The sequence below is a fragment of the Sciurus vulgaris genome (genome assembly GCF_902686455.1).
Source record: "Sciurus vulgaris genome assembly, chromosome: 8".
NCBI lineage: Eukaryota > Metazoa > Chordata > Mammalia > Rodentia > Sciuridae > Sciurus > Sciurus vulgaris.
The window spans coordinates 48,026,785-48,053,210 of record NC_136468.1 but is presented as its reverse complement, the minus strand read 5'-3'; the positions used below and the strand labels follow the sequence as shown (position 1 = coordinate 48,053,210).

The 26,426-nt window shown below is 37.5% G+C and overlaps 1 protein-coding gene across 1 annotated transcript in view; it reads right to left on the bottom strand.

The window, feature by feature from the left end:
• LOC306668667 (serum paraoxonase/arylesterase 2) overlaps window positions 1–11,086 on the bottom strand; it is a 34,898-nt gene extending 23,812 nt beyond the window's left edge. Inside the window, exons 1-2 of the mRNA XM_079152262.1 lie at window positions 10,926–11,086; window positions 1,213–1,283 (exon numbers count right to left, since the gene is read on the bottom strand). Coding sequence (XP_079008388.1) covers window positions 1,213–1,283; window positions 10,926–10,999 — 145 coding nt within the window. The 5' untranslated portion in view covers window positions 11,000–11,086. The remainder of the gene's footprint in view (window positions 1–1,212; window positions 1,284–10,925) is intronic.
• Window positions 11,087–26,426: the final 15,340 nt, after the last annotated feature.

Sequence of the window (26,426 nt, the reverse complement as noted above, 5' to 3'; positions counted from 1 at the left end):
TCACTCCATTTGGCCCTTCCCCTTTCCCATCTGCTTCAACCTTTTTGCCATCCACAGGGATCTCCTGGGCCTAGTCAAGTAGGCAGCAATGAGAGATGTAAGGGGGAAGAGAGCAGGAAAACAAAGCAAACTTTAGTCTATAAAAGATGCAGGGCATTCTTACTTCTTGGGATACCAGAACACCAGCCATGGCCCGCTTCTCCATCCTGATGAGAAGTCTGTGTTACTACCTTTAAATAAAACCTGCTTCATATGCTTGCCTCGGCGTGTTTCTCTAATGTTCAAACTTCAACATTTGAGGAAGCACAACTCATCACCAATAAATGGCAGTATCACTAGGTGCTGATCTTTTTTATTTATTTATTTTTTTCCCTATTCATACCCTGACTTATGTTCAAGAAAAGCCAATATGTTATTATTCATTGGTAATGCAACAATAGTTACTGAGAGTCTACTGTGTAGTAGTGACTTTGGTATATGGCAAAGGGGAAAAAGCAGCAAGACACAGTATCTGCCTGGAAGAAATTTCAGAGAATCCAGAGAGGCCCTCAGTGTGAAGAGAGAGTCAGTGTGAAGAGAGATCTGGGCAGATCTCTCACCTTGTGCATCAGAACTGAACCTGTTCTTAGGATCTCCTCCTAAGATTCAGGCTTTATGGAGCATCCTGCAAGGAGTCAAGGAGATAGGGACACCCCACTCATTGTTCTCTACTCTGTAGTCACAGCAAAGAAGACAAAATAAGAAAAAGTTTTTGTTCAATTTATTTTGTGAAGCATCAAATATACATCAGTTATTAGACCCAGTGCTGGTTACAGTGTAATGGCAAGATAAATGCTGGTCCTGACTACAAGGAACTCACATTCCTTCCAATTTCTTGTCAGTAGGTGGCAGATAGGACAATGAACTCAGACTGCAGAGGCCATCCACAACAAACACAGACTTTACAAACAAAATTCAGAGGGGTCGCGGAACAAGCAAGAAATCAAACAATAAGCAAAGAATTATATAAACAATTAATAAATTACAGTCAGCATTAGAAAGAAGAAATACAGGATGCATAAGATCAAAAGAGATACACCAAAGGGTGTTCTGTTGATCACGTGATTTAATTGCTGAAGAACACTAATTGCATGCAGAACTACTGTTAATGAGTGTTTTAATGTTGATGGTCAAACACTGTAATGTGTAAAACAAGCATTTTCTCATACATACCAATTCCTTTAATCAGGTGGCAGTTTGGAAGGTCTACAGATTCCACTTCTCCGGTGGCTTTAAGTCGATTTCTGTTTAAAAAAAAAAAAAAATTGTTTATGTATTCCCTGCTTTGTTCCAGAAAATGTTTAAAGAGGCTTTCAGCAATACATAAAGCAGCATAAACCTAAAGCAGATGAAAGAGGAAGACAGAAAAACAAGTATAGGAACATGAAACAGAACCAGAAATGAAGTTAAATCAAAAACACAAGGCGTTGAAGTTCTGCATATAGACGGGTCTGTGAGAGAAAGCCCAGCACTTGACAAACACAACTTGTGTGCAAGCTCCTAAGCAAATATAAATAGAGCACCAGGTCACATTTCTCAAAGCTCTGATGTGGGAAGAGAACTCCAATGTAGCTCCAGAAGCCCTTTCCACTGCAGAGCCAAACAATGAAAAATGGCGGTCTCACTCCATGACTGAAAGGGGCCAAGAACAAATGGCACCAGCACACACCACCCACAAAGAGTTACAAAGGAAGACAATATGTATCAGGGTTGGAAGTTTGGAGAGCACCAACTACTTTGGCGAATTACTTGCTCTGGTTGTTTTGTGGGGTAGGAAGAAGAAATAACCAGGAAATGTTGAACTCTGCTAGGATATCTTTCCTCATTCTTTCCACCCTAGAGGACTGCAAGGTGGTTTAGACCAATACTGTAGAAATGATAATGTTGAAGGACACATACTACAGGCTTTCTCTTCTCTCATTTTCTCATCTCTTGGTTCTTTGGAGCCATACGAAACTGAAACTGTACTTGCAGAGAAGTTTATTCTTTTCAAAGTGGTTCCACACATTTAAGAGACAAAATAGTAATCTGCCCCTTGTTCTTCTATTTGAATCCCTGACAGCTTCTCACTTAAAGACACTGAATATGTAGAAGGGTACTGGTTTCTTGGCTAAATGGGGCCTAGGTCATCCAGAACTACTAAGTGATTCTGATAATTCACATCATAAAGCTTCTAAATAAAATGTTAACCAGTTCCTCCATTCTTGTCTCACCACACCCCACCCGCCAAATGAGAGGGAGGGGGGGTATGAAAAATGATGGAATGAGACAGACATCATTACCCTATGTACATGTATGATTACACGAATGGTATGAATCTATATCGTGTACAACCATAGAAACAAAATGATGTACCCCATTTGTGTACAATGAATCAAAATGCAGTCTGTAAAAATTAAAAAAAAAAAGTTAACCAGTAAGTATTTGGAATCATACAAATCAAATAATATTAAATTTATTGAAACACTACATCAATGAAACAAATAAGGTCTAAATATGTAAGTGCAATAAAAACAAAATGCATTGAATTAAAAAATTTAAATAAAAAAAAAAAACAGGTAACAAAAATCAACAAATCTCACTCCTACATGCCCCAAGAATAATTTTAAAGGAAGAGAGAGAAACAGAGAGAGAGAGAGAGAGAGAGAGAGAGAGAGAGAATACACACTGTATGTAGTTGCAGCATAAGAGTAATGATGAAGATCATGCTGATGAAAACCATAGGCGATCAGAGGAAATCAATAACAAAGCAGCTGTAACTCATGGCTGTTCTAAATCTACTACTGTTCTAAGTGATTTACTTCAATATTTCATTCAATTTTTCAAAGCAATCCCATGAATTAGGTACCATTATCCCCATTTTAGAGATGATGAAACTGACTTGAAGAAGGAAAGCAATTTTCCTGGAGGTCTGATTCAGTGAGGAAGAACTGGAACTAGGTTGTCACCCAGAGGTAGCCCTTGCTGTCATCACTCTGTGCTTTCCTTAGGAGTAGAGACCTGTGCGCCTGCCCTACCAGGGACATCTCCATGACCCCTGACAGGTCAGTGAATCTCTACGGATATGGATACAATAAGGATGAACCTGAAAGACCTCTAAGATTTTACTAATATGTGGCTCTAGAAACAGATGTAGACACAAATCAATGGGTCACAGCTGTAGTTTGTACGTCAAGTATCATGTGTTGATTGGGGTGTCAATTTTATACAACTTACTCACTATGTCTATTTGACTATACAGAAATAAGGATGATGATGATTACCTCTACTTTTTCCAAAGATAAACTATATGATTAAACACAATCTGTTCTATGTGAATGCTAACCCACAACAAGGGAGGGAAAGATAGAAGCACATTTAACTAGACAAAGGGGAAAGAAGGGAAGGGAGGGAGGATGGGAATAGAAAAGACAGTAGAATGAATCAGACATAACTTTCCCATTCTTATATATGAATACATGACCAACATAACTCTACATAGTAAACAACCACAACAATGGGATCCTAATTGGAACAAGTTAATCTATGTATGTATAATATGTCATGTACATTTAGAAAGAACAAATAAAATAAATAAATGAAAAATAAATAACAACTGTTCAAAGTAACATGCTTAGATGTATTAGAATGGTTTAATACAGGGTATTTGTTTCAGTCGACTTCAGTTTGCATAAATAACTGACTGATGCACTTTGCTAAAAAGGGCAATCTTCAACTAGCTTAGTTGTAAAAAATCATCTTTAGAGATGCAGACTACCTGCTATTGAAATTGAAGAATTACATAAGAGCTTCCAGTTAATTAAGTTTTCCCCGTGCTTTCCTTTATTATAAAAGAAAAAGAGGATTTTGTTTCAATTCTCTGTGGTTCAAGTCTTCCAGAGTTCCTTGGTAGAAAACTGCTAGACTTTCTCCCTGGAAGCATTTGGCTTGAGTTGTTGGCAGAGGTACTTTTGTTCCTGATAGAAATGGCAGACACAAGAAGAGAGAGCAAGTTGACAGCACCCCTCTTCCTGTCTTTGTAATTTGAACACACACACACAGTCCTTGAGACAACAGAAACAACAGTGACCATTTCATTCTTGACAAGGAAGAGGCTGTAAAGTCAACAGTGAAAGGTCACAGCACAAAAACAGAATCCAGTTTCTTGCTGTGATCACTGACTCAGTATATGCCCTAGCTACAGTTTTTATTAGGTAAGAAAAATAAATCCTTATTTGTATAAGTCACCATTAATTTGATGTATGTTACTTGCAACTGAAAGCATTCCTAACTGATATCAGATTTAAGAAGTTTGGCGAATAAAGAAAACAAAGTTATGCAAACCTCTTTGAATTAGCAGGTCAAAAAGGCTATAATTATTCATGTAAAAGTATAAAATAATAGTATGAATACAAATAAGTGCTGACAAGAAAAGGAAAATCTCTTTACTTTTGTACAGCCTGTTTGCTCTCTTAACACTTCATATCCACAGCAAGCTTATGGTTATTGGAGGTCTGAGATGGCGTGGTCGTTACCACTCTGCTGTCATGTAGACATCACCAATCAATTATACCACTCCTTCCCTTTAACCCAGAGCAGCCTCAGATACTTTGTTCCAATAATCACGACAATGTATTAAAAGAGATGCTCAAGATGATAGCTCTTTGCCTTCACTGCTAGAGGTTCCTTTTGTTTTTCTCCCTTTTCTTTTTCCTTACAATTCAGTTATCTTCCTTTGAGTTATAAGCCCATGGCAGGTATAATAAGGAAAGGATACATACTGGCTACCCTTGGCTGTCAGCAATCATTCCCAGATGATCCCAGCAGACATCATGAATATTAGATACCTGAATCTGGGATCCATGACCTTCAAGGAATCAGTGGGTAGAATTCAGAGACCCATTACGTTGGACGGGGGAAAACACCACTGTAGTCAAACCTCTAACTGAAAGGAGTATTCCCTTTGATAACAAGTGGGGACAACAAATCACAGTACCTATCATTAGCAAAACCTGTGACTCTTGGTAACAAAAATGACAGGTTCTGCTGCATCACATTTCAGTTGCTGTAGCCATCTCCAGGTGCCACTTACACTCATCATTACTTCAAACTATCACTGTTTGACATTTACCCACCTCTGGATCCCTTTAAAAAGAAGCTCATGTTATTATTCATAAGTTAGGTTTTAGAATAGTTTGGTAGTAAGGAATCAAGGCTACTTCACCAGACTGCTAAGAGATCTACATCATAAAAAGTTTAAGAAATCTTGTGTGAACATTGTTACCATCACATGTAACTCTTAATAAGCTTATTGTATACTTGGCATTATTCTAAGCACTTGACACAAGCAAACTCATTTCATTTATTTCTTATAATCCCACAATGGAGTGGGTGGTACTTCATCAGGGCACTACCACACAGAAAGGGGAAATAACTAGTCCAGGGTATAAGGTAATAAAGTCATTAATGAATTCAGGCTATCTTGCCACAACGCATGAATTCTTAACCAACAGTCATCATGAAATGGATTTCTATTTCTTCTATTTCTAGTACTCATCCAGAGAGGGATAAGACAGTGGCTGCTTGTCACTGGCTTGCTCACAGCAGGGAGCAGTAAGGGCAAACCATGCAACAGTGCCAATATGCCTTTAGTAAAGTTGGAGAGTGTTACTATCAGCTGCTACTTTGTGCCATATCTCATTGCCTTCAAACTTACAAAACATTGGTGGGGCTTTATCTTCTATGTGTAGACATATTCAAATATGGGCTTTATCTTTTATACACAGACTTGTAAAACTATTTGGAATTCAACCCCTAAGACCCTGCAATGTTTGCACAAAGTGACTAAGAATTTGTGCTTAGGCATGCAAAACTGGAGAAAATTTGTCAAAGGTAGAAAGGGTCAGAAGTGATAAAAAGGCTGGAATCAAAAGACCTGGCATAGCTAACAGGTCCAGCACTAATTAATTACCTGATGAACTAAGCAGTTAAGTTCTCCAAACCTCAGTATTTACACGTGTAATATATATATACATATATATATATATATATATATATAAAATGAAAGCATAAAAACAAAAGGATACTCTTTCAAAATGTCAATAAATGCACTTTTTGGTTTCATATAAAGAACTTTCTATACTTTGACACAGTGACCAGTACTCAGCAGTCACATGATAAATGACAAGGGGAATGGTAGTTTAAAGAAAAAATAGCTGCCTCTTTTGAAGAGTTTCAAAACAGACTCCAGAGTTGCTTTTTGGAGCTGTCATAAAAGTCATCAACCATTAAGCAAAATGTTCAGACACTTGTTTGGGGTGCTCCTGCCCACTCTTGGGTCTCTGATGCATTCAAATCATCTCATGACTCATGCAAACAACACTGTGTATCTGGTGATAGGGAGCAAAAAGCCTGAGAATATCTGCTTATCTCTATTTTCTTCTTTATTGCTCAACTAGGGAGGAGTAGAAAAGATGGGTGTGAAATGCCATCCTCTCCTGGGAAACTCAGCCAGTTACAATTCCAAAGGAAACAGACAATCTTGATTACATGTATCCACCTGGGATGCACTTACACTAAGACTTACCCACTGTTTATCTGAAATTCAAGTTGAAATTTAAATGGATATCCTGGGGGAGCAAAGTAACTTAGTTGCCAAAGTACCATCTGTAATAACTAATTAAATAGCAGACACCAGAGTACAGCAAAACAACAAAGTTTCTGTCCTTTCACCTTCCTCTGAAAAGCCTTTCCTGATGGGAAGGTGGGAACATGCTGCTTTTTGAAATAGACTCTCAAGGTGTGAGAGGAGAAATGCCATACATCTGAGCGCTGCAGACAGTGGACATTCATCCTCAAGCACAGTCACCACATAACAGGGTCCCAGTCAAATCTGAATGTCAATGAATGATGTGCTAGTACAAGTCCGTCCCAAATTCCATGCTTACACTAAAAATAGAGTATAAGTATCCCACACTTTATGCTAAAAAAAAAATGATTCATTGTTTATCTAAAATTCAAACCTAACAGGGCATTCTGCATTTTTGTCTGCTAAACTGAGCCACCTACCACCTACCCCCGTATTCTCACTTTACCCTATTTGGAACTTCAACTAGCTAGTAAAGTTACAACCCTGTGAAATCACTGCTCATTAAAATTTATCACAGGGCTGGGGTTGTGGCTCAGTGGTAGCAAGCTTGCCTAGCATGCATGAGGCCCTGGGTTTGATCCCCAGCACCACATAAAAATAAATAAATAAATAAATAAATAAATAAATAAAGATATTGTGTCCACCTACAACTAAAAAATTAAAAGAAAAATTTATCACAGTCAAATCTTTGCAAAGAAAAACTATATCATACTGTAAATTACTTATCAGGTACATTCTATGTCAATAAACCTTATTTGCTTTGTCTTAGGTTTGCAATTATAATATGTATCATTCAAAGGGACTTAATATTAAAACTTTAAGATTAGAAAAAGAGAGGAAAGTTTGACTTAAGGAAATTTCAATTTGTGGAAACACTAGTGATTTGAACATTAGTGACAACCTAATGAGCCTATGAATTTTGGTGTTCTTACGTTGAAAACAGAGCTGGAAAGATCATACAAAATCATCAAAATTCATTAGATCTCAAAAGCACAAGCAAGCAAAGCAAAAACAGACACAGCAAAAGATACAATCAACAGAGTGAAGAGACAACCTACAGAACGGGAAATATATTTGCAATACATCTAGTAAGGGGTTAACACCCAAAATATGTAATGAACTCAACGCATTCATTCATACCACAAAACCCCAACAATTTGAAAATAGAGCAAAAGTCCTGAATAGACATTTCTCAAAAGAAGACATACAAACAGCCATTAGGTATTTGAAAAAATTATCACTATCACTAGTCATCAGGGAAATGAAAATCAACAAGATTACCCCTTCACTTTAGTTAGAATAGCTATTATCAGAAAGAACAGATAATAAGTGTTGGTTAGCATGTGGAGGAAAGAGAACCTGTTTTTCTTTTTCTTTTTCTTTGCAGTGCTGGGTAAGGAACCTACTGCCTTATACCTGCTATCAAGTGCTTTACCACTGAGCTACACCCTTAGGGTAGAAAGGGAACCTTTATTTACTATTGTTAAGAATGTACATTAGTACAGCCATTATTAAAAACAACATGGAGTTACCTCGAAATGATAAAAATAGAACCATCATATGATCCAGCAACCCTACTCCTGGGTATATATGCAAAGGAATGAACTCAGTATGTTGAGACTCTGCATTACCATGTTCACCGCAGCACAATTCACAGTAGCCAAAGAGAAAAACAGCTTAAGTGTCCATCACTGGGTAAATGGATAAATAAAATGTGGTACAATGGAATACTATTTAGTTACAAAAGGGACAAAATCCCTGTCATTTAAGATATACCTGGAAACATGTTAAGTAAAAAAAATCAAGCACAGAAAGACAAACACTGCATAATTTCATTTATATGTGGAATCTTAAAAAGTTGATCTGTAGAAGTTGGAGTACAGTAATGGTTATGGTTAGGAGAGGCTTGGGATAGGGAGAGAGGCATCAATGGGTACCATGTTACAAGAAGGATTACAATGTTACAAGAAGTTACTGCACAGCAGAGTGACTAAAGTTAACAAGAGTAAAGTGTATTTCAAGAGCTGGAGAATATCATACTAAGGGAAATAAGCCATTCCCAAAAAACCAAAGGCCTAATGTTTTCTCTGATATGCAAATGCTAATTCACAATGGGTGGTGCTAGAGAAGAACAGAGTTACTTTAGATTAGGTAGAGGGGAGGGGGTATGAGGATAGGAAGTAGAATGAATCAGACATTATTACCCTATGTGACATATATAACCACACCACCAGTGGGATTCTACATCGTGTACAACCAGAATAAGAGATTCTACTCCATTCTATATGATGTATCAAAGTGCATTCTACTATCATGTATAACTAATTAAAACAAGTTAAAATTTTTTTAAAAAATAAGGAAGGATTTTGAGTGTTCTCAGCACAAAAATTTTATAAATGCTTAAGGTAACAGCTATGCTAATTATCCAGATTTGATCAAGACACAATGTAAATATTGTATCTCATAAACACGTACTTATTATGCGTCAACCAAAAATAAAATAAGACATAATAGAAAATCATTCAACTCACAAGTGTTCTGCAGAGAGCATTTTCATAACATGATAATTAAGTTCAACATGTCCATTTCCTGCCAATGAGCATCTTCCCCGCCACACACACAAGCACACGCCTGCATTGCTTTATCAGCAGATGAAACTACAGCTATGGGACAGTGGAGCAGCTTCAAAAGCTATGCTGTCACCTTTGACTTCAGCTTCATTCCTGGGGTTAGAAAGTTTGGGTCCCTGTTCTCCTCTTCAAACTACTGCAATACCTTAACTAGTTTCCCTGTGTTCATACTCTATTCAGGTAGTTCTCAATTCTGAGTATCATTAGAATTACCATGAGAAGTTTCGGTTTGGTTGGTTGATTGGGTTTTTTATTTGTTGCTGTTGGTGGTGTTTGTTTGCAGTGGTAGGTATCACACTCACACATGCTAGGCAAGCACTCTATCTCTGAGTTATACCCCCAGATCATCAGGAGAGGGTTTTTCAAAAACAATAAAAAATATACCAAAGATCGGGTCCTTCCCAGACCAATCAAGTCAGAATCTCTAGGGGTGCTACCCAGAGACCAGCCCTTTAGGAGATCCTAAGGTACAGAATACGATTGCTCTATTCTGGCAGGTTCATTTTCATAATGCAAAACTGGTTATATCAGGTTCCTGCTGAACGAACAAAAAACATCAGTACTTCCCTTTGCCCATCAAAAAGGGTCAAGTTTTCAATTTATTCTGAACAACCTAAAAGCCCTTCCTTCCCTCTACCCCTGCTATTCTCATTCCTTGACTTTATGCTCCCCTCAAACTGGTCCACTTGCCAGTCTCCAATCTCCCCATCTTAGATCTTTGCTCACACTGCACTTTCAATCCTGGAAGGCCTCCTCCATCACCACACTTGCTGCACTCTCACTTCAAAGCCAATGTCAAGGTCTCTGCCACCAAAACGCCTTCAGGGGATGTAGGACTACATGGGTTCCATTGTACCTTACCTGGGCATACCAATTCATATATTTATTTTATTTCTCTTTTCCCCTATATTAAGGTACACTCCATTAGTCTAAATTTACTATAGGAGCCTGCCTAGGAGAACAGGACAAACATACATAGTAGGTGCTCAATATTTCCAGAACTCTTCTGCATGAAGCTTATAAAATTTTAATTGGTAATTTAGAAATCTTGATGTTTAACCATCATGCTTTCAATATAACTAAAATATGAGATGTGCTTCTACTGTTCGACTTTCTGGCTTCAGGGATCCCGGGTGAATAAATAAGGAAGTGATGTAAGAACAGTAGCTTTGTCAAGTGGCTTTGATCTACAGCTCCAAAATCAGGGAACAGGAAAGTTTCTCCAACTATGCTGGGGAGGGATGGAGAGCACAATATTAAGTAGGGATCTGGTTCAAGCAACAAAGAGAAGCAGCACCAGTGACCTGAAATAAATCTTTATAATTAAAGTTTCAATGCATGAGTAATAGTTTTGTTTTCAAGTTAAAGCACTAGGTTTGCCCTTGAGTAATTGCGAAGCACTTCCCTGCCAACTTTCTGCAACTTCGTAAGCAGAAAAGGATTATAAACTTTTTAGAAAGTGTCCCTGGAGGGAGTCGGGTGGGCCCAGCTAGCTGGGGGAACCGCGAGCAATCAACAGCTCTTCACCCCGCCCACGGTCCCCCGCCCTGGAGAATCCCTCCACCCACCCAAGTCCCCTCCTGCAGCCTGGGGACCCTCGAGGAGGGGCGCCCGGAAGCCCCACCTACCTGAGCGCCAGGAATCTCTCGCCCAAGAGCGCCAGCGCCATCCCCATCAAGCCCACAGCCACCAGCCGCCCCATGACGCGGGAGCGGGCCGCGGAGTCGCTCGGGCCAGGCCGGGCAGCACCGTGGGCGGTGCCAGCTTCCCAGCCCGGCGCGCAGGCCCGCCCCACCCGCCCCCTGCTCCCGGCTCCCGGCTGCCGAGACTCCGCCCAGCGCTGGGCCCGGCCTTTGTCCGCGAGAACCTGCAACCCAGACACCTTCCCGCGCCAGAGCAGCTCTCCCACGCCTGAGTTAGGTTAATGGCCCGAAACCTGGAGAGCCTTCCGTCCCTTCCTGAACAACCCCCACAAAACCCGGCACACCTTTCTCAATTCCCACTCTTCAAAGACATTCCTTTTCCTACTGGAAAGTAATAAACTTCCAAAGTTTTAAAGATTTTTTTTTTTTTTTAATTGAGGAAAATAGTAATGGGGCATATCTTGTAAATATATCATGTTGGAATTACTGCTTTTTATAATAAGATGTAGATGGAAGGAAAACAATATCTTGATTCTGGCAAGACTTCATCTAGACTAAAAACCTAAGAACTTTTTTTTCTTTTTTTAACACAAACTCAGTTTATGAGAATAAGAGTAAATCTTTTTCTTTTTACTTCCCTTTCTCTTTCTTGCCTTCTTTTCTTCCTATACTCTTATTAATACAAAGAAAAAATGCGCGCGCGCGCACACACACGTAAATATATATACCCATTGGGAGAGTTGAGATTCTAAGGCAGGAGGATCCCAGGTTCCGAGTCAGCCTTAGCAACTTAAGGAGACCCTGTCTCAAAATTAAAAATAAAAAGGGCTATGGCTAAACTCAATGATAAAGTGCTGGGTTCAATCCCCAGTGATGGGGGAAAGAGAAAATTGAGACAGTTACAAACAAATGACTACATCTGAAACTATCTTCTCATGTTTTTTAGAGTTTAATCGCACCCTACAATATGTAGGCAGAAATGGTCAAAATTTGTCAATGTTTAACAAACATCAGTTTTACCAACAACCACTGAAGAAAAGCAAATGCCAATTTTCTCACCCACATCTTTCCAAAAAGAAAAAAGACCTGTTTCTATATATCTCTGATTCAGTCCTAATGGATATTGGATTATTCTGGACATAGAGAGTTAAGTAGTTGTTCTTTGAAAGTACAGGAAGCTTTATTTTTCTTTTGTGTGAAGACTATTGATGGGCCTCTTCGCTTAAGAACCCTGAATTAGGGTAAGGCTGTTTCTACATAGATGGGAGGGGTATCCCCTCATATCTGGTGCTAATCATTGGGGAGGAGCAGAATCTCACAAATGCAGTCAGAATTTAGAAGGTGGACCTAAAACAGAGGACCTGAGATTATTATCTGAACTTCTTACTTAGGTCTGCGAGTCTTATTCCAAAGATTCCTGGGTAGCAGGAAGTATATAAAACTATGCCTTGTGGAATCAAGGTCAAAAGTGAAGAGCCAGGTTACAACATCTTACATGTGTCCCAAAATAAGAAACAATAGACTGGAAATAAGATTACCTAGTTTCGTGCCATTCTTAATGTCTATTTCCAAGTTTAGGGGGAAAAAGTCATGTTCATAATTCAGCCTGGTTTCAGGTGAAATGAAAGGGTTGGGGATCTGCAGCTTTTAGGCTGGGCTCCATAGCAAAAAAAACAGCTCTTGTGCTGGCTTCCCCTTGTTCCCTGGCCCACAGAGCATCACTTAGGGATCACAGCAATGTTTCTCACCAAGCCCAGACTTGTCCTCACAGTCCCAAACAACAGCTACAAGGTCAGAGGAATCTGGAGTTAGACACTGACAGATTTCAGTTCAGGATGATGAAGGCTGCTTGCTGCGTTGGTGTTGGGGAGTCAAGGGAAACAATACTCTGGAGTTTAGAATGGACGGATTTGAAATAAAGAACCAGAGCTTTCAAGTCCAACTAAACCTACCTACCCTCATTTTCAGAGAATCTTAGAGGAGTTGTGTTTGAATTCTATTCATATGAACAGTGAGTTCCCCCATTATTCTGTGTGAGAGGTCCTGTGGCCCCATCCTTTTTCATTGTTTCTTGGAGATTTTATCTTACTGATTTGGAAATCAGAAACTTATCTTTTCCATTGCAAAAATGTTCTACTGGATTATTAAATTGTATAGTGTAGCCTCACTGTCATTTAAGATACTGGGATTTATAAGCAACACCAAGTAACCCCTGGTTTGTTACTGCATGGGGAAAATGAGTCCTGACTACCCAATAACCAAGTTACTCAATACAAAACAAACTTGTTCTGGGACCTGTGTGCCGACAACTCTCTAGACTTGGTACAAAAGTGTTTTTCTCAAATAATGACTAGTTTATAATCAGAAATTTAGTGGTTCTTAAGCAAAATTTCAAAAATAACAATACCTTTTTATCAATGCTTCTCAAACTGTGTCGCAAAGGACTGATTTTTCTTTGCCTTTGTAAAATAAAATGAAAATAAATTATTGGAAAATAAACTAAAATAACAGATGTACAAAATACAAGCTCAGATGTTTTATTATTTGATTCAACAGACATAAAATTATGTTGTCAAATTTCTATAACGGTTTCTAAATGCTTACTCAATTTTTCATACTTATCTCATCTTGGACCAGAAACAAAGAGTTCACACACTGAAAATGGTCCTGGGAGCACACTGTCTCTTATGGTTGTACTTTAAGTCTTTAAAACTCCTTGCAAAGTGTCACTGCACATAATGTTTATGGTAATTTGTGAAATTGGTGACTCATGCTTATTGTCATTTTATATAATGTGTGACAAATCCCTTTTATTCCTTCCCTTCCTTACCTCTGTTTAAAGAAGAGGACAGATCTTTTAACACAGATCAGCAAGAGAAAGAGGTCCCTTGTAGATGCTTCTCTCCAGGATTTCTTGGGGGTAAAGGAGTCCTCCCTTCAGCCAGGCTATTTTCTTGAAACTTCAATATATCAAAAAGTGCCATAACCTAAGCATAAAGAGGATTGTAATATATTTTAAAATATTTACATTCAACAAATTAACATATTCAGATATTAAGTTAAAAATATGAACTTGTTTGTAGAGCTCTAACTCATACATGAATATAAAATGCAATGTAATGTGCTAGCCACAATATAATTGTTTCATTAAAAAATGTTGTTTCTGGCTTACTACAGAAGGAGTGGTCCAGTTATGGAACCCTGGTTTAAGATGAAGAGTTTTTTTCTTTCAGTTGTATTGATGTGTCTTTATGATGTGTGAATGAATGAATTCTGAGATAAGGTTGAAAGTCAACAGTTAAGGCTCTTTGTGAACTTGACAAAGTCTAGGCCAGACAGCCCTTCTGTCTCTGAGACCTAAAACTATTTCTTCAGAAATTTTGCTGCCTCTTCTAGGAGCTGTTGGACCTGTGGGGAGAGGACAGAGGTGGGTAGAAAACACTGGAAAGTGAAGGGGAGAAGGAGAAAAAATACTCCCTAACCTCCATCCAAGGCAGAATGGATGACCTGGACTATATGGTGAAAAGAGACATGTTTTGTCTTCTAAGAAGTACATGTTTTCCATTGGCCAAGTAACATCGTTTGTAATTATCCATTCATGAAAAATATGTACAACCCTTTTCAGAAGCCTGATGAAGAAGGCTTACTGAAGAGGTCAACTGAAGTAACAACGATGGCTGTTATTTTTTGAGCACTTCTAAATGTTCAGTGAGAAGCTCAGGTAACCATTTGAATTAGGTCCTATTATTCTCCCCCATTTATAGGTGAGGAAACTGAGGCTAGAGATTAAGAATCATGCCCAGGGTTACAATCCTGGAAAATGGTGGAATCAGGATCCAACATGAGAAATGCATACTCAGACCCCATTTTCACCCTTGCTATATCTCTTGTTCTTTGTTATTCATGGTAAGAGTGGAGATGAATGAGTTGGTAGTAAGATGCGGAAAATGACCTCATATCAACTTGCATGAGAGTTAGAAACCATGCTGCTGCTTATACTTTTCCTCTTCTTGCTGGTATTAATATCACTCAGCATTTATTGTATTCTATGTCTTCAAGCAGTTAGTGGAAATTCAAAGGTAAAGGAGGCAAAAATTCTCTGCCTTAGTGGTGGTCAGAGTAGAGAGAGACAGATAGACAAACGGATACAGAGAAGAGAACATGCAGTCCTAAGTGTCAGGAACACTTAAAGAGCTCTGATCTTTATCATACATGTGATGGAAAGTCACAAAGACTTTCAAGGAAGGGAAAACTTTTGTGTTTTACAAAGGTTTACAAAGGTCACTGAGGACTATGGGAATGGTGGCTGGAATCTATTTCCTAAGTGTATTTGAGAGAATATACAGGTATGTACAGGCAGAGGTAGCCAGAAGGGAGGAGAGAAGCAGATTTAAGGAATTTCAGAGGTTGGATGGATAGGAATAGTACCTAATAAGATGTGGGAGAAAGGAGGAGTTGAAGATGACTTGAGTTCTTCAAATGAGTGAAAGGGGGCACACTAACTGGAATGAGAGAGGAACAGTTTGGAGTGATAGGGATGGTGTGGGGGCAGTGGGAAATGAGGATAGTTATGAACCTGGCACATTTGGTGTACTTAAAGTCCAGGAGACAGCAGCAGACATGATTCCCTTGCTCAGGAATGAGGTCTTATCTGGAGATGGAGACTTGGGAATCATGAGCAGAGATTGCAGCAAGCTGAGGAGATGATTTTTAGAAAGATTTGAGGTAGTAGCTGAAGCAAAGTGGTATATGGAGAAGTCCTAAGAGCTTTATGGGTGTATAAGTGGTTAGGAGCCAGTTGAAATATGGGAAATGGAATGGAGAGTTAGAAACTACATTTTTACAGATCACCTTTGAACAGGGAAAGCAGATACTAGCATGAGGCAGGTCTTTTCCCTTTCCCCTGAATCTGGGTAAGTAGCTTGACAGTCTCCATACAGTGCTCCAGGCAGTCACTTCCTGTTCATGAAAAATGAAACCTATTTTCTACTCCACAGAGACTGGAGACCATAGGGAAGAGGAGGGTGGGATCACCCTTCCTTGGAATAATGTGGCCTCACTAGACCTTTCCTCCCTGTCATGGAAAAGGCCCTGAATCTCCAGTAATCCTCATGGTCCACTCTCCTAGTGTGTTGGACCTTGTTAAAGGACAGATTACAACAATTTAGTCTAAAGCTCTTAATTGGCTTTACTTTTGATTCCAGAATTGGACAAAAGTTCTTCCATAAAATACAATCAATGGTCCACATAGCTCTGCATAATAAAGGTTATAACAAACCCACAGAGAATATCTGTTTCCTCGGGATGAGAAACAAGACAAGGATGTACACTCTCATGAATCTTATTCTACAGAATATGGAAGTCTAAGCCACAGCAGTTTTACAAGACAGAAATAAAAGAAAGGGAGAAAGTGAAATTATCGCTGTTTGCAGACGACAGGATTCTATATATAGAAAAACCTAAAAATGCCACAAAAATATTATTAGAATTGATAAATGAGTAAACTTTCAGGATACATAGTCAATATGTAAAAATCAGCAGAATTTTATATATTGATAATGAGATTACTGAAAAAGAAATCATGAAAGGACTCCCATTCATGGTAGCTACAAAACAAGACCAAACAAAGAAAACCTAGGAATAAATTTAGCCAAGGAGATTAAAGACCTCTACTATGAAAATGACAAATCTCCTATGAAAGAATTGAAGAGGACATAAAAAATTGGAACATCCTTCCATGTTTATAAATCAGAATTAATATTGCACAAAAGTCCCTATTGCCCAAAGCAATTTGTAGATTCAATGAAATCCTCAGCAAAACATCAATGATATTCTTCACATAACTAAAAATAATAATCCTAAAATTCTCGTAGAAGCATGAAAGAGTGAAAATACCAAAACAATTTTGAGCCAAAAAGACAAAGTTGGAAGCCTCATACTAGCAGGTCTCAAAATATGCTACAAAGAGGGTTGGAGTAAAAGCTCCGTGGTAAAAATGCTCAAGGCCCTGGGTTTAATCCCCAGTATTGAAAAAAAAAAAAAATGCTACAAAGATATAGTATCCAAAACAACATGGTATCGACATAAAAACAGACACACAGGCCAGTGGAACTGAGTGCCCCCAAATAATTCACACATTTTACAGTCAAGTGATTTATCAGGAATGGTGCTAAAAGCACACAGTGGAGAACAGATAGTCCTCAATAAATGGTGCTGGGAAAATTGAAATGCAAAAGAATGAACCCAGACACCCATCTCTCACCGGTTATGAAAACCAACTCAAAATGGATTGAAGACAGACATACATGTAATGCTTGAAACTACTAGAAGAAAATGAGAAATTCTTTTAGAACATCACAGTGGGCATGACTTTTTTGGATAAAACCCTTAAAGCACGGGAAACAAAGCAACAATAGGCCAGTGGAATTATGTCAAATTATAAAGCTTTTGCACAGCAAAGGAAACAATCATCAGAGTGAAGAGACAACCTACAGAATGGGAGAAAATATTTGCAAACAAAACATCTGACAATGAGTTGGTATCTAGAATATGTGAGAAACTCAAAACACTAAAAAAATAGGCAAAAATAGAACAATAAAGACAACAACCCAAATAATCCAATTAAAAACTTGGCAGATCTAAAAAAGATCTAGATAGACATTTTCAAAAGAAGACATACACATGGCCAATAGGTATATACAAAAAAATGATCAACATTGCTAATCATCAGAGAAATTCGAATAAACCCACAATGAGGTATCACCTCACTCCAGTAAGATAACTGCTGGCAAAGGTCGTGGAGAAAAGAAACCCTTTTACGCTGTTGGCTACTAGTACAGCCATTATGGAGAACAGTGTGAAGCTTCCTCAAAAAATTGAAAAAGGAATCACCATATAATCCAACTATCCCACCATATAGTATATATTCAAAGGAAATGAAATTATATCAAAAAGGCGCCTGCACACCCACGTTATTGCCATACTGTTCACAATGGATAATAAATGGAAACAACCTAAGTGTCAATTGATGAATGAATAAAGTAAACATGCTGCATATGCACAATGGAAAATATTTAACCACACACACAGAAAAGAATGAAACCCTGACGTGGATGGAACTGGAGATCATTATGTCAATTGGAATAAGCTAGGCACAGAGACAAGTACTGCATGATTTCTCTCACATGTGGAATCTATAAAAGTTGGTCTCATAGAAGTTGAGAGTAAATTGGTGGTTACCAGAGGAGGAAGAGGGTAGGAAGGGAGGAAATTTTAAAGATTATCTATGGGTACTGAGGTACAATTAAAAGTAACAAGTTATTGTACAATAGGGTGACCATAGGTAGCGGTTTTGTACTGAGTATCTCAAAAATCTTGAAGAAAGGATTTTGAATGTTTTCACCATAAAAAATATTGTAAACATTTTAGGAGATGGATATGTTTAACCTGATCTAAATGTTATACAATGTATAAATGTTTATCCAAACAATCAATGTATATCCAAACGTCAGTGGTACTCCATTTATATGTATAATTTTTATGTTTTAAAAATATATTTAATTTTAAAAAAGGATTTTTTTCCTATGAGTAGAGCAAAAGATATTGATTTTATAGGCATAAAAAGACTGAAAAAAGCAGAAACAGAACACAAAGATAAGATGTATTGTTTCAAAATTACTTTCTTTGTAAGGTGGGGACTGGGTGAGTGACCAATAGAAAAATATCTGAATATTTAACATCAAGTTACCTTTTTCATGTGAGAATTAAGGCAGAGGGGACTTTACTGTCCTATCAATTGATACTGGCCTTTTGGGGAAATTTGGTTGTTAATTCTCTAATATTGATTTCTCTTGGGAGGTCAGAATAACAGCTTTGTTTTAGCTTAGTGACTTGGAATTTTCATATCAGTAACTCCATTTTGACTTTTAGTGTGGTCTGTCCGAATTTCATGCACACTTAATCCAAAACAATGACCTCTTGTAATTTTACTTAATAGCACTTTCGCTATCTCCCAATTCACCCCAACTTCCAAAACTCATTACAGCATCTGGAATTCCTAATTAGTCATTAATAAAAATCCTATATGTTGGGCCCCATGGTGCATGCCTAAAAACTCAGAAGACTGAGGCAGGAGGATCATAAGTTTGAGGCTAGCCTTGGCAATTTAGTGAGACTTTCTCTCAAAATAAACAGTAAAAAATAGGAAGGACTGTGGGATGTAGGGTTAAGTGCCCTGGGTTCAATCCCCAGTACCACTAAATACATAAATAAACAAACAATCAAACAACCCCACTTCATGTTCAATATCTCTAAATATTCTGTTCAACTCTTTGTGTTATTTCCTGACTCCTAATGCCAGAACATTTCCCCATCTCTGAGAAGGTTCAAGCTCCTGCCTCATAATCATTTCCTTTTATACTGTGCTGACAAAATTCTTAGTGAGTTTGGCATCAGTATAGGTAATTTTTTCCATGTCTAGCTTTTTAGGTTTCCTGCTTGGCCACCAACTCCTGTGGTTATATTTTAAGACTGTCATTATTAGTAATTACAATCTCCAACTTCCAAAAATCTCAATTTTAAGATCCTATTCTCAAATTGCCACCTCCTCTTTTTAGCTGGTTCCCTCTTGTCCTCCACGTGTGAAAATTCTTGGACCCTGCTTTGATGTGTGACCTCTCTTGCCGCAATACACAAAACTATTGCCTCAACATGTAAGTGATTCATTTTATTCCATCCCGCACAGCGTTGATTCTTTATGAAGTTTTCATTGAAATATTATTTAGTATCTCGATGGGATTGATTATCCCCATCACCTATGGATATAAAAATCTGAGGAAAGTCAATTTCCCTTATGTAAAATGGCCTAGTGTTTGCATATAACCCATCCACATCCTCCTGCATACTTTAAATCACCTCTAGATTATTTGTAATGCCTAATACAATGCAAATGCTATGTACTTAGTTGTTATCTTGTATCATTTAGGGAATAATGATAAACTCTGTACATGTTCAATATGGACACACTTTTTTCCAGTTATTTTCAATCCTCCCATGGATATGGAGGGCTAACTCTGTACTTGTGTACACACACACACACACACACACACACACACACAGAGCTGAGAGTACATTGCAAGTATATATGCTTTTCCTAAATCCTGAGGTCTACCATATGTTCTTACCTAGTAATTGGTGAAAAACTACTCTGATATTTTGTTTAAATAGGTGAATGCTCTGAACACTGCATTAATTCCTCTTTTGGGTACCATTTCCTGCCATTTATTCTTTGTTCTGATAAACAGCTTTGACTCCTAAGGGCCTGACAAAAGGAGTACAAGTGATAGACCTGGACCTGCCACAGGAAACAAAGGAAGAGCAACACAGTGGCTATCAAGTTTAGAAGGAGAGTCAAAGCCCATTCAAGGAGACATCGGAGAAGCAGAGGTAAAGATCAGCAGATTAGCAGAGACTCGGAAGAGCCCTCGATATTGTCAGGGATTGTCTGAACCTGACAGCAGGCTGGCAAGACAGGCCAGCATTTTAATGAATGTAATCTGGGGTGAGAGTGGGCAGTGTGGGCCAGTGGGTGCTGCTAGGTACTATCTCTAGAGGGAAAATATTAGAAAAACCAGAAAATTGCTCATTCTGTGAATACTTCCATTTCCAGGAACCCATCTTTGCTAATGAACTATGTGTATACAGCACAGACAAAGCAGGAGGAATCTAAATGTTAATTTATTTGTATTCTTTTAGGAGAATAGAAATGAGGGTTTTTAAGGAATTACTCTTGGAGACCTATTCCATTTCTTCTTTTCATTAAGTTTTCTGGCAAGTAGTATCTTGTTGTTATTATTTCTTTTTAAGCCTCTACATTTTTTCTCCTTATTTTATATTTCACAGAAGCTGAGGAACTCGAATTTAAGGTGAGCTCAGTTTTGGCATACAAATCAGGGTAGGCCTCTTATTCAAACACAAATAGTCCTTCTCAGTGATGTTGACTTAATACTTCAAAACTTAAAAGCGTAATGGCTTTTACATGGAAGTATGACTCATTGCAGACGGGGCGGGAGGCATGTGGAACCACCCATTTATCCACGTCTGGGGTCAAGCTCCAGTTATGCTACTTTATTTTGTCAATTTGTTCTTCAAAAGAGGATCAAAGATTATCATTTTAAAAGAACTTGTTCTAATAACTCTGATTCAATATGAGGACCCTCCTGGTTTTGTCCTTGGATAAAATCTTAGTGCCCTGGATCACCCCTCTTTCCTTTCCGCCTTCTTTTAAGGACCTTGCCCAGAAGTCTATCCTTTCATGCCTAAGCTGGCTGATTTTGCCAGCAAACAAATAAGAATCTTAGCTCAATAGGAATTCTACCCTTAGTTCTTTGAAAATAACAAGTGTTTTCTCTTGGCTATATTTGGAAAATGAGGTCTTATGTGACAACTCCCCATGCCAGTGCCCCTTTTCAAGCCTGCTTTCTTAATTTTCTCATTAATATTCCCCAAACCACTGTAAGATGTTTTATCCCATGCCATGGTACTATGTCAAGAATAACTGAACTCTCTACATGAGTGCCAAAATCACATTCTGAGTCTTGTTTGCAACTTTTAGTTTTACACATTATATAAAGCTCTCAAGCAGAAAGGTGGTCGGAAATGGTAATCCTAGAAATGAAAGGCTTTCTGTTGACAAAAGGACCAAGGTTAACTGTGTCTGACACGGAACTGTTTTGAGATGAAATAGAGTCGGAAGTACGTTGACCCCGATTATTGAACCTGAAATGGGTACACATGACTTGACAAAGAACTTTCTTTATTTTTACTTACACAAGTAATACATGAATGCTTTCGCATTGCAAAATAGTCAAAGGTTACTGATAGAATTAAAGTCTACCTGACTTTTCCAGGGAAACACTATTACAGTTTCATGTTTTCTTATCTTTCATTTTATTTTTTTTACTTATTATCATTTTCTTATCTCACTGTCATATTTACCATTTTCTTATATATATATATATACATATAAAATATATATATACACACACGACAAACACTACACACATGTGTAGTGTGTGTGTATGTATGTGTAGAAACACATGGTATTATTCTGCGTGCATGTTTACTAAGCAATATTGCCAGCTAAAATTTTTTGGCACCTTGTAGATGACATTTTTTTTTCCCCCACAGAAAATTCTCTGAGGGAGTTAATTTTGGTTTAAAAGATTTTTAGCTTATTAAAGTTACAGGCTATGAAAGTTATTTCTTATATTTAAGGTAGAACTTAAAAATTTGTAATTCTATTCATAGGACTAGCAAAATTTTTAACAATCCACTTGTAAAAGGTCTTTGATTAACGTTAAGCCCAATTTATAAACACAGTTATCTAGACTTCTTTATGTCAAACTGTATTCATGAAACTGCTACATTTCCTTTTTAAGTTCTACACCATTTGGTTTAACAAACAAAATTTTCCTGAGTTCTTAAATAAGTCATGTATCAAATAAATTACATTAATAAGCATGATTCTTAAGTTTTAAAAATGTTCATTAATGGACACAAAGCAACATATTAGATCAAAATCACTAACCTCAATAAAATAATTAAATAATACATTTAAAGTTGGAATCACAAAACTATTACTCAAGTGTGTGTAGTCTAATAGACCAAATTAGTTAGTTAGTTACTTGTGCTGGGAATTGAACCCAGTGGCCCACTAGCATGGAGCTACATTTCCAGCCCTTTTTACTTTTTGTTTCAAGACAGGGTCTCTCAAAGATGCCTAGTCTGTCCTCAAACCTGCAATCCTCCTGCCTCAGCCTCCTGAATAACTGGAATTTACATCGGCATGTGCCATTAAGACTGGCTTGCTGGATAAAATTCTAAATATGCATACATACAAAATTCTTAACACTAAAATATTGATGATATAGCTTAGTTTATCTTGAAATTACACTCCTAATTTCACATTTTCTTGGGGTTTAAACATGCTTACCAGAAAAATTATGCCATCTCAAATGAGATGGTTATTTTGCTTTATAATTTTGGGCTTGCTTAAATTTTTCCATCATTTATACTTCACTTTCTCTAGCTCTTTTTATTAGTTAGAACTTGTAATAAAATGCTTAATTATTCTTCATTTATTTAAATCTTCTCTGATGTCTTTTTGTAAAATTTCATAGTTTCTCCACAAAGGTCTGAGACATATTTTATTTGTAAATATCTTATAATTTTGTTGCCCATATGAAATAGACCTTTTAATACATTTTAAAATTTTACTAAAAATTATACATGTTTATGGAGTACCATGTGACATTTCAACACATGTATATAATGTGTTATTGACAGCCTTCATAAAAAACATTTTCTACTTTTTTTTGCTAACATATATAAATAATATTTTAGAATTTGATTTTTACTTTCAGCCTTGCTGAACTCTTTGTATTTCTAAGAGTTTATTAATGTATCGTTTTGGACTTAGGGTAGAAAGCAATATTTCTTTAAATAGTTTTATCTCTCTTTTTCTATTTTTAATACATATCCCCCCTTTTGAAAGTATCATACAAGTTCTCCAAGGTATATCAAATATTAGTTAAAAGAGAAGAAATGGTTTTAATGGAAATGTTTTTCAGGTTCTCTCACTAAATGTGGTTTAGGATTTTAATAGGCATCTTTTCACAAAAGCAGTTCACTTATGTACCTAATATACTAAGACCATTTAAATAAAGTATAGGGGACATAAACTTAGAAGTTACTACTCCATCCTGATAACAAGCAAAAATCTGAACAAATCAATAACTCTTATTAGATCCATCAGAGAGGTGAACTCATAGGACTATCTGTCCCCCACCCCACTTCCCCACCCCCAACTAGAGAGAGAGAGAAACAGAGAATCACAACTTACTAGAATAAAAACCCTTGAGTGTAAATCTCCATGGGAGCCAGTGCCAGGATAGGAAAACCTGAACTCTAGTACAAGCCTGAGAGTTAAAATCTTTCAGGAGGATCCAGTCACAGGGGGACCCCACACTTGAATACATTTTACCTTCAGAAGCTCTAACTGGTCCTGTTGGTGAACATCAGAGAAAAATTCCCTCATGCTTCTAGCAGAGGGAAGGGAAATGAACCATTAGGACACATTTTATTCCTAACAAGGCCCACCCTCAAGAGAAACTATTTAACCAGAGCCCAACCTGCTGGGGTTTCTATAGCACCTAACTGACCCTGGAGAAGAAAAAGAAATACCCAACTCCAGCCCACTTAGCCATCCCAATTCATCTCATTGAGGAAACATCCTGAGAAGCATTGATAAAGTCCACAGCCCAGGATACAGGCTCGCCAGAAGACTGAGACTTACTCATGAGACTATGGAACTTTTCCCCTGCCCCAGTATCTTACCACTGTACTACTAATGGGCTTTTACCACAAGTTTTTGGTTTTTTTTTTTTTCCTGGTAACCTCGGATCCACCTTTCAACAAAAGATTACAAGAAGCCCTAACAGATAAAAACAAAACACCAAAAACCAAAACCAAAACCAACCAACCAACCAATAAATGAAAAATTACACACATATACAAATAATTTGAAGAGACGGAACAAGCATTAGAACCACAGTCAGACATGGTAGGGACGTTGGAATCACCAGACCAATAATTTTTTTAAGACCCCAATTAATATGTTTAAGGCTTCACCAGGAAAAATTCTGACAAATTCTAGAACAGATGGATAATATAAGCAGAGAAATTCTAATAATCAAAAAAAAGAAATGCTAGAAATAAAAACACTATCAGAAATGAAGAATGTCTTTGATTGATTCGTTAGTAAACTAGACATGGCTGAGGAAAGAATTCTAAATCTAATGGTATAACAATAGAAACTACCAAAACTGAAAAAGAGAAAAAAGACAAAAACAAAAACAAAAAAGGATAGAATATTTAAGAACTGTAGGATAACAAAAAATGTAACTGATATGTAATAGGAATTATAGAAAAGAGAAACAGAGCAATTATTTGAAGCAATGATGACTGAGCATTTTCCCAAATTAATGTCAGATACTAAACTATAGATTTGGGAATCTCGGGGAACAAGAAGCAGGATAAATTCAGAAAACAAATGAATAAATAAAACATACATCTTGGCATATAAGATTCTTCAAACTTCAAAATATCAAAGATAAGGAAAATATCTCAAAAGAAGTCAAGTGTTGTGGTTTGGAGCTAAAACATTTCCCTAAAGGCTCTATGCGAAAGGCTTAGTTGCTAACCTTCTGCTCTATTTAGAGATAGTGGAAGGTAGGTCCTGGTTAGAGGAGGTGGGTCACAAGGAGTTGTCCTTGAAGGATTTATTTTGTTGCCCTCTCTTTGCCCACCACTTCCCAACTACCATTAGGTGAGCAGCTCTGTTCCACCAGGCCCTCTCTGCCATGATGATCTTTTGCTTTCACCACAGGCCCAGAAACATGGAGCCAGGCAACCATGGATTGAAACCACTGAGACATGAACAAACATGGTCTTTCCTCCTTTAGGTAGTTTTACTCAGGTATTTTGTCATAGTGATGAAAATATGACTGACAGAAGAAAATAACACCTTATTTATAGATAAGTAAAGATAAGAATTATGTTTAACTTTTTCTCAGAAACTATTGCAAGCAAATTGAGAGTAGAGTGAAATATCTAAAGAGTTGAGAAAGATTCCACCAACCTAGAGTTCTGAACCTTGTGAAATTATCCTTCAAGAGTATAGAAACAGACCTTCTCAAACAAAAATGAGGGAATTTGTTGGTAGTAGCTGTGCCTTGCAAGAAATATTAAAAGTTCTCAGAGAGAAGGCAAATAATATAGGTCAGAAACTCAAATCTACATAAAGAAAAATATTGTAGAACGAATATATGAAGATACCAGCAAAACAAACACTGAACAAAATGATCCTGCAACTCTGAGAACTTCTAAATTTGTCCTTCTGTGAGAAATCAGCCAGAGACCAAGAAGAGGATGATGGACTTCAGAAATTCTTAGCCTGGTGCAGTGACATACACCTATAATCCCAGCACCTCAGGAGACTGAGGCAAGAGGATTGCAAGTTCAACGCTAACCTCAGCAACTTAATGAGACCCTAAGCAATTCAGTGAGACCCTGTTTATTAAAAAAAAAAAAAAATATATATATATATATATATATATAGACCTGGGGATGTGGCTCAGTGGTTAAGTAGCCCTGGGTTCCATCCCCAGTTCAAAAAAAATTATTAGATAGATGCTATGAACTGTTTGACTATTCACAACCAGCTCTGGAAATGTAGTCTCTGCATCTGTCTGCCAGCGCCTTCCTCAGAAAAATCACTGAACTAAAAGTCCAGGAAAATAAAAAGCATGCTCTGTGCAGTTTTCAAATGGTCTGTTCACTTTCAACTGTAATGGTTTCTCAATCTTACAGAGGCTCTCCAGGGACACCCACTTCTACCCACTGGGAGAAGAATCTTTTTCTGGATCA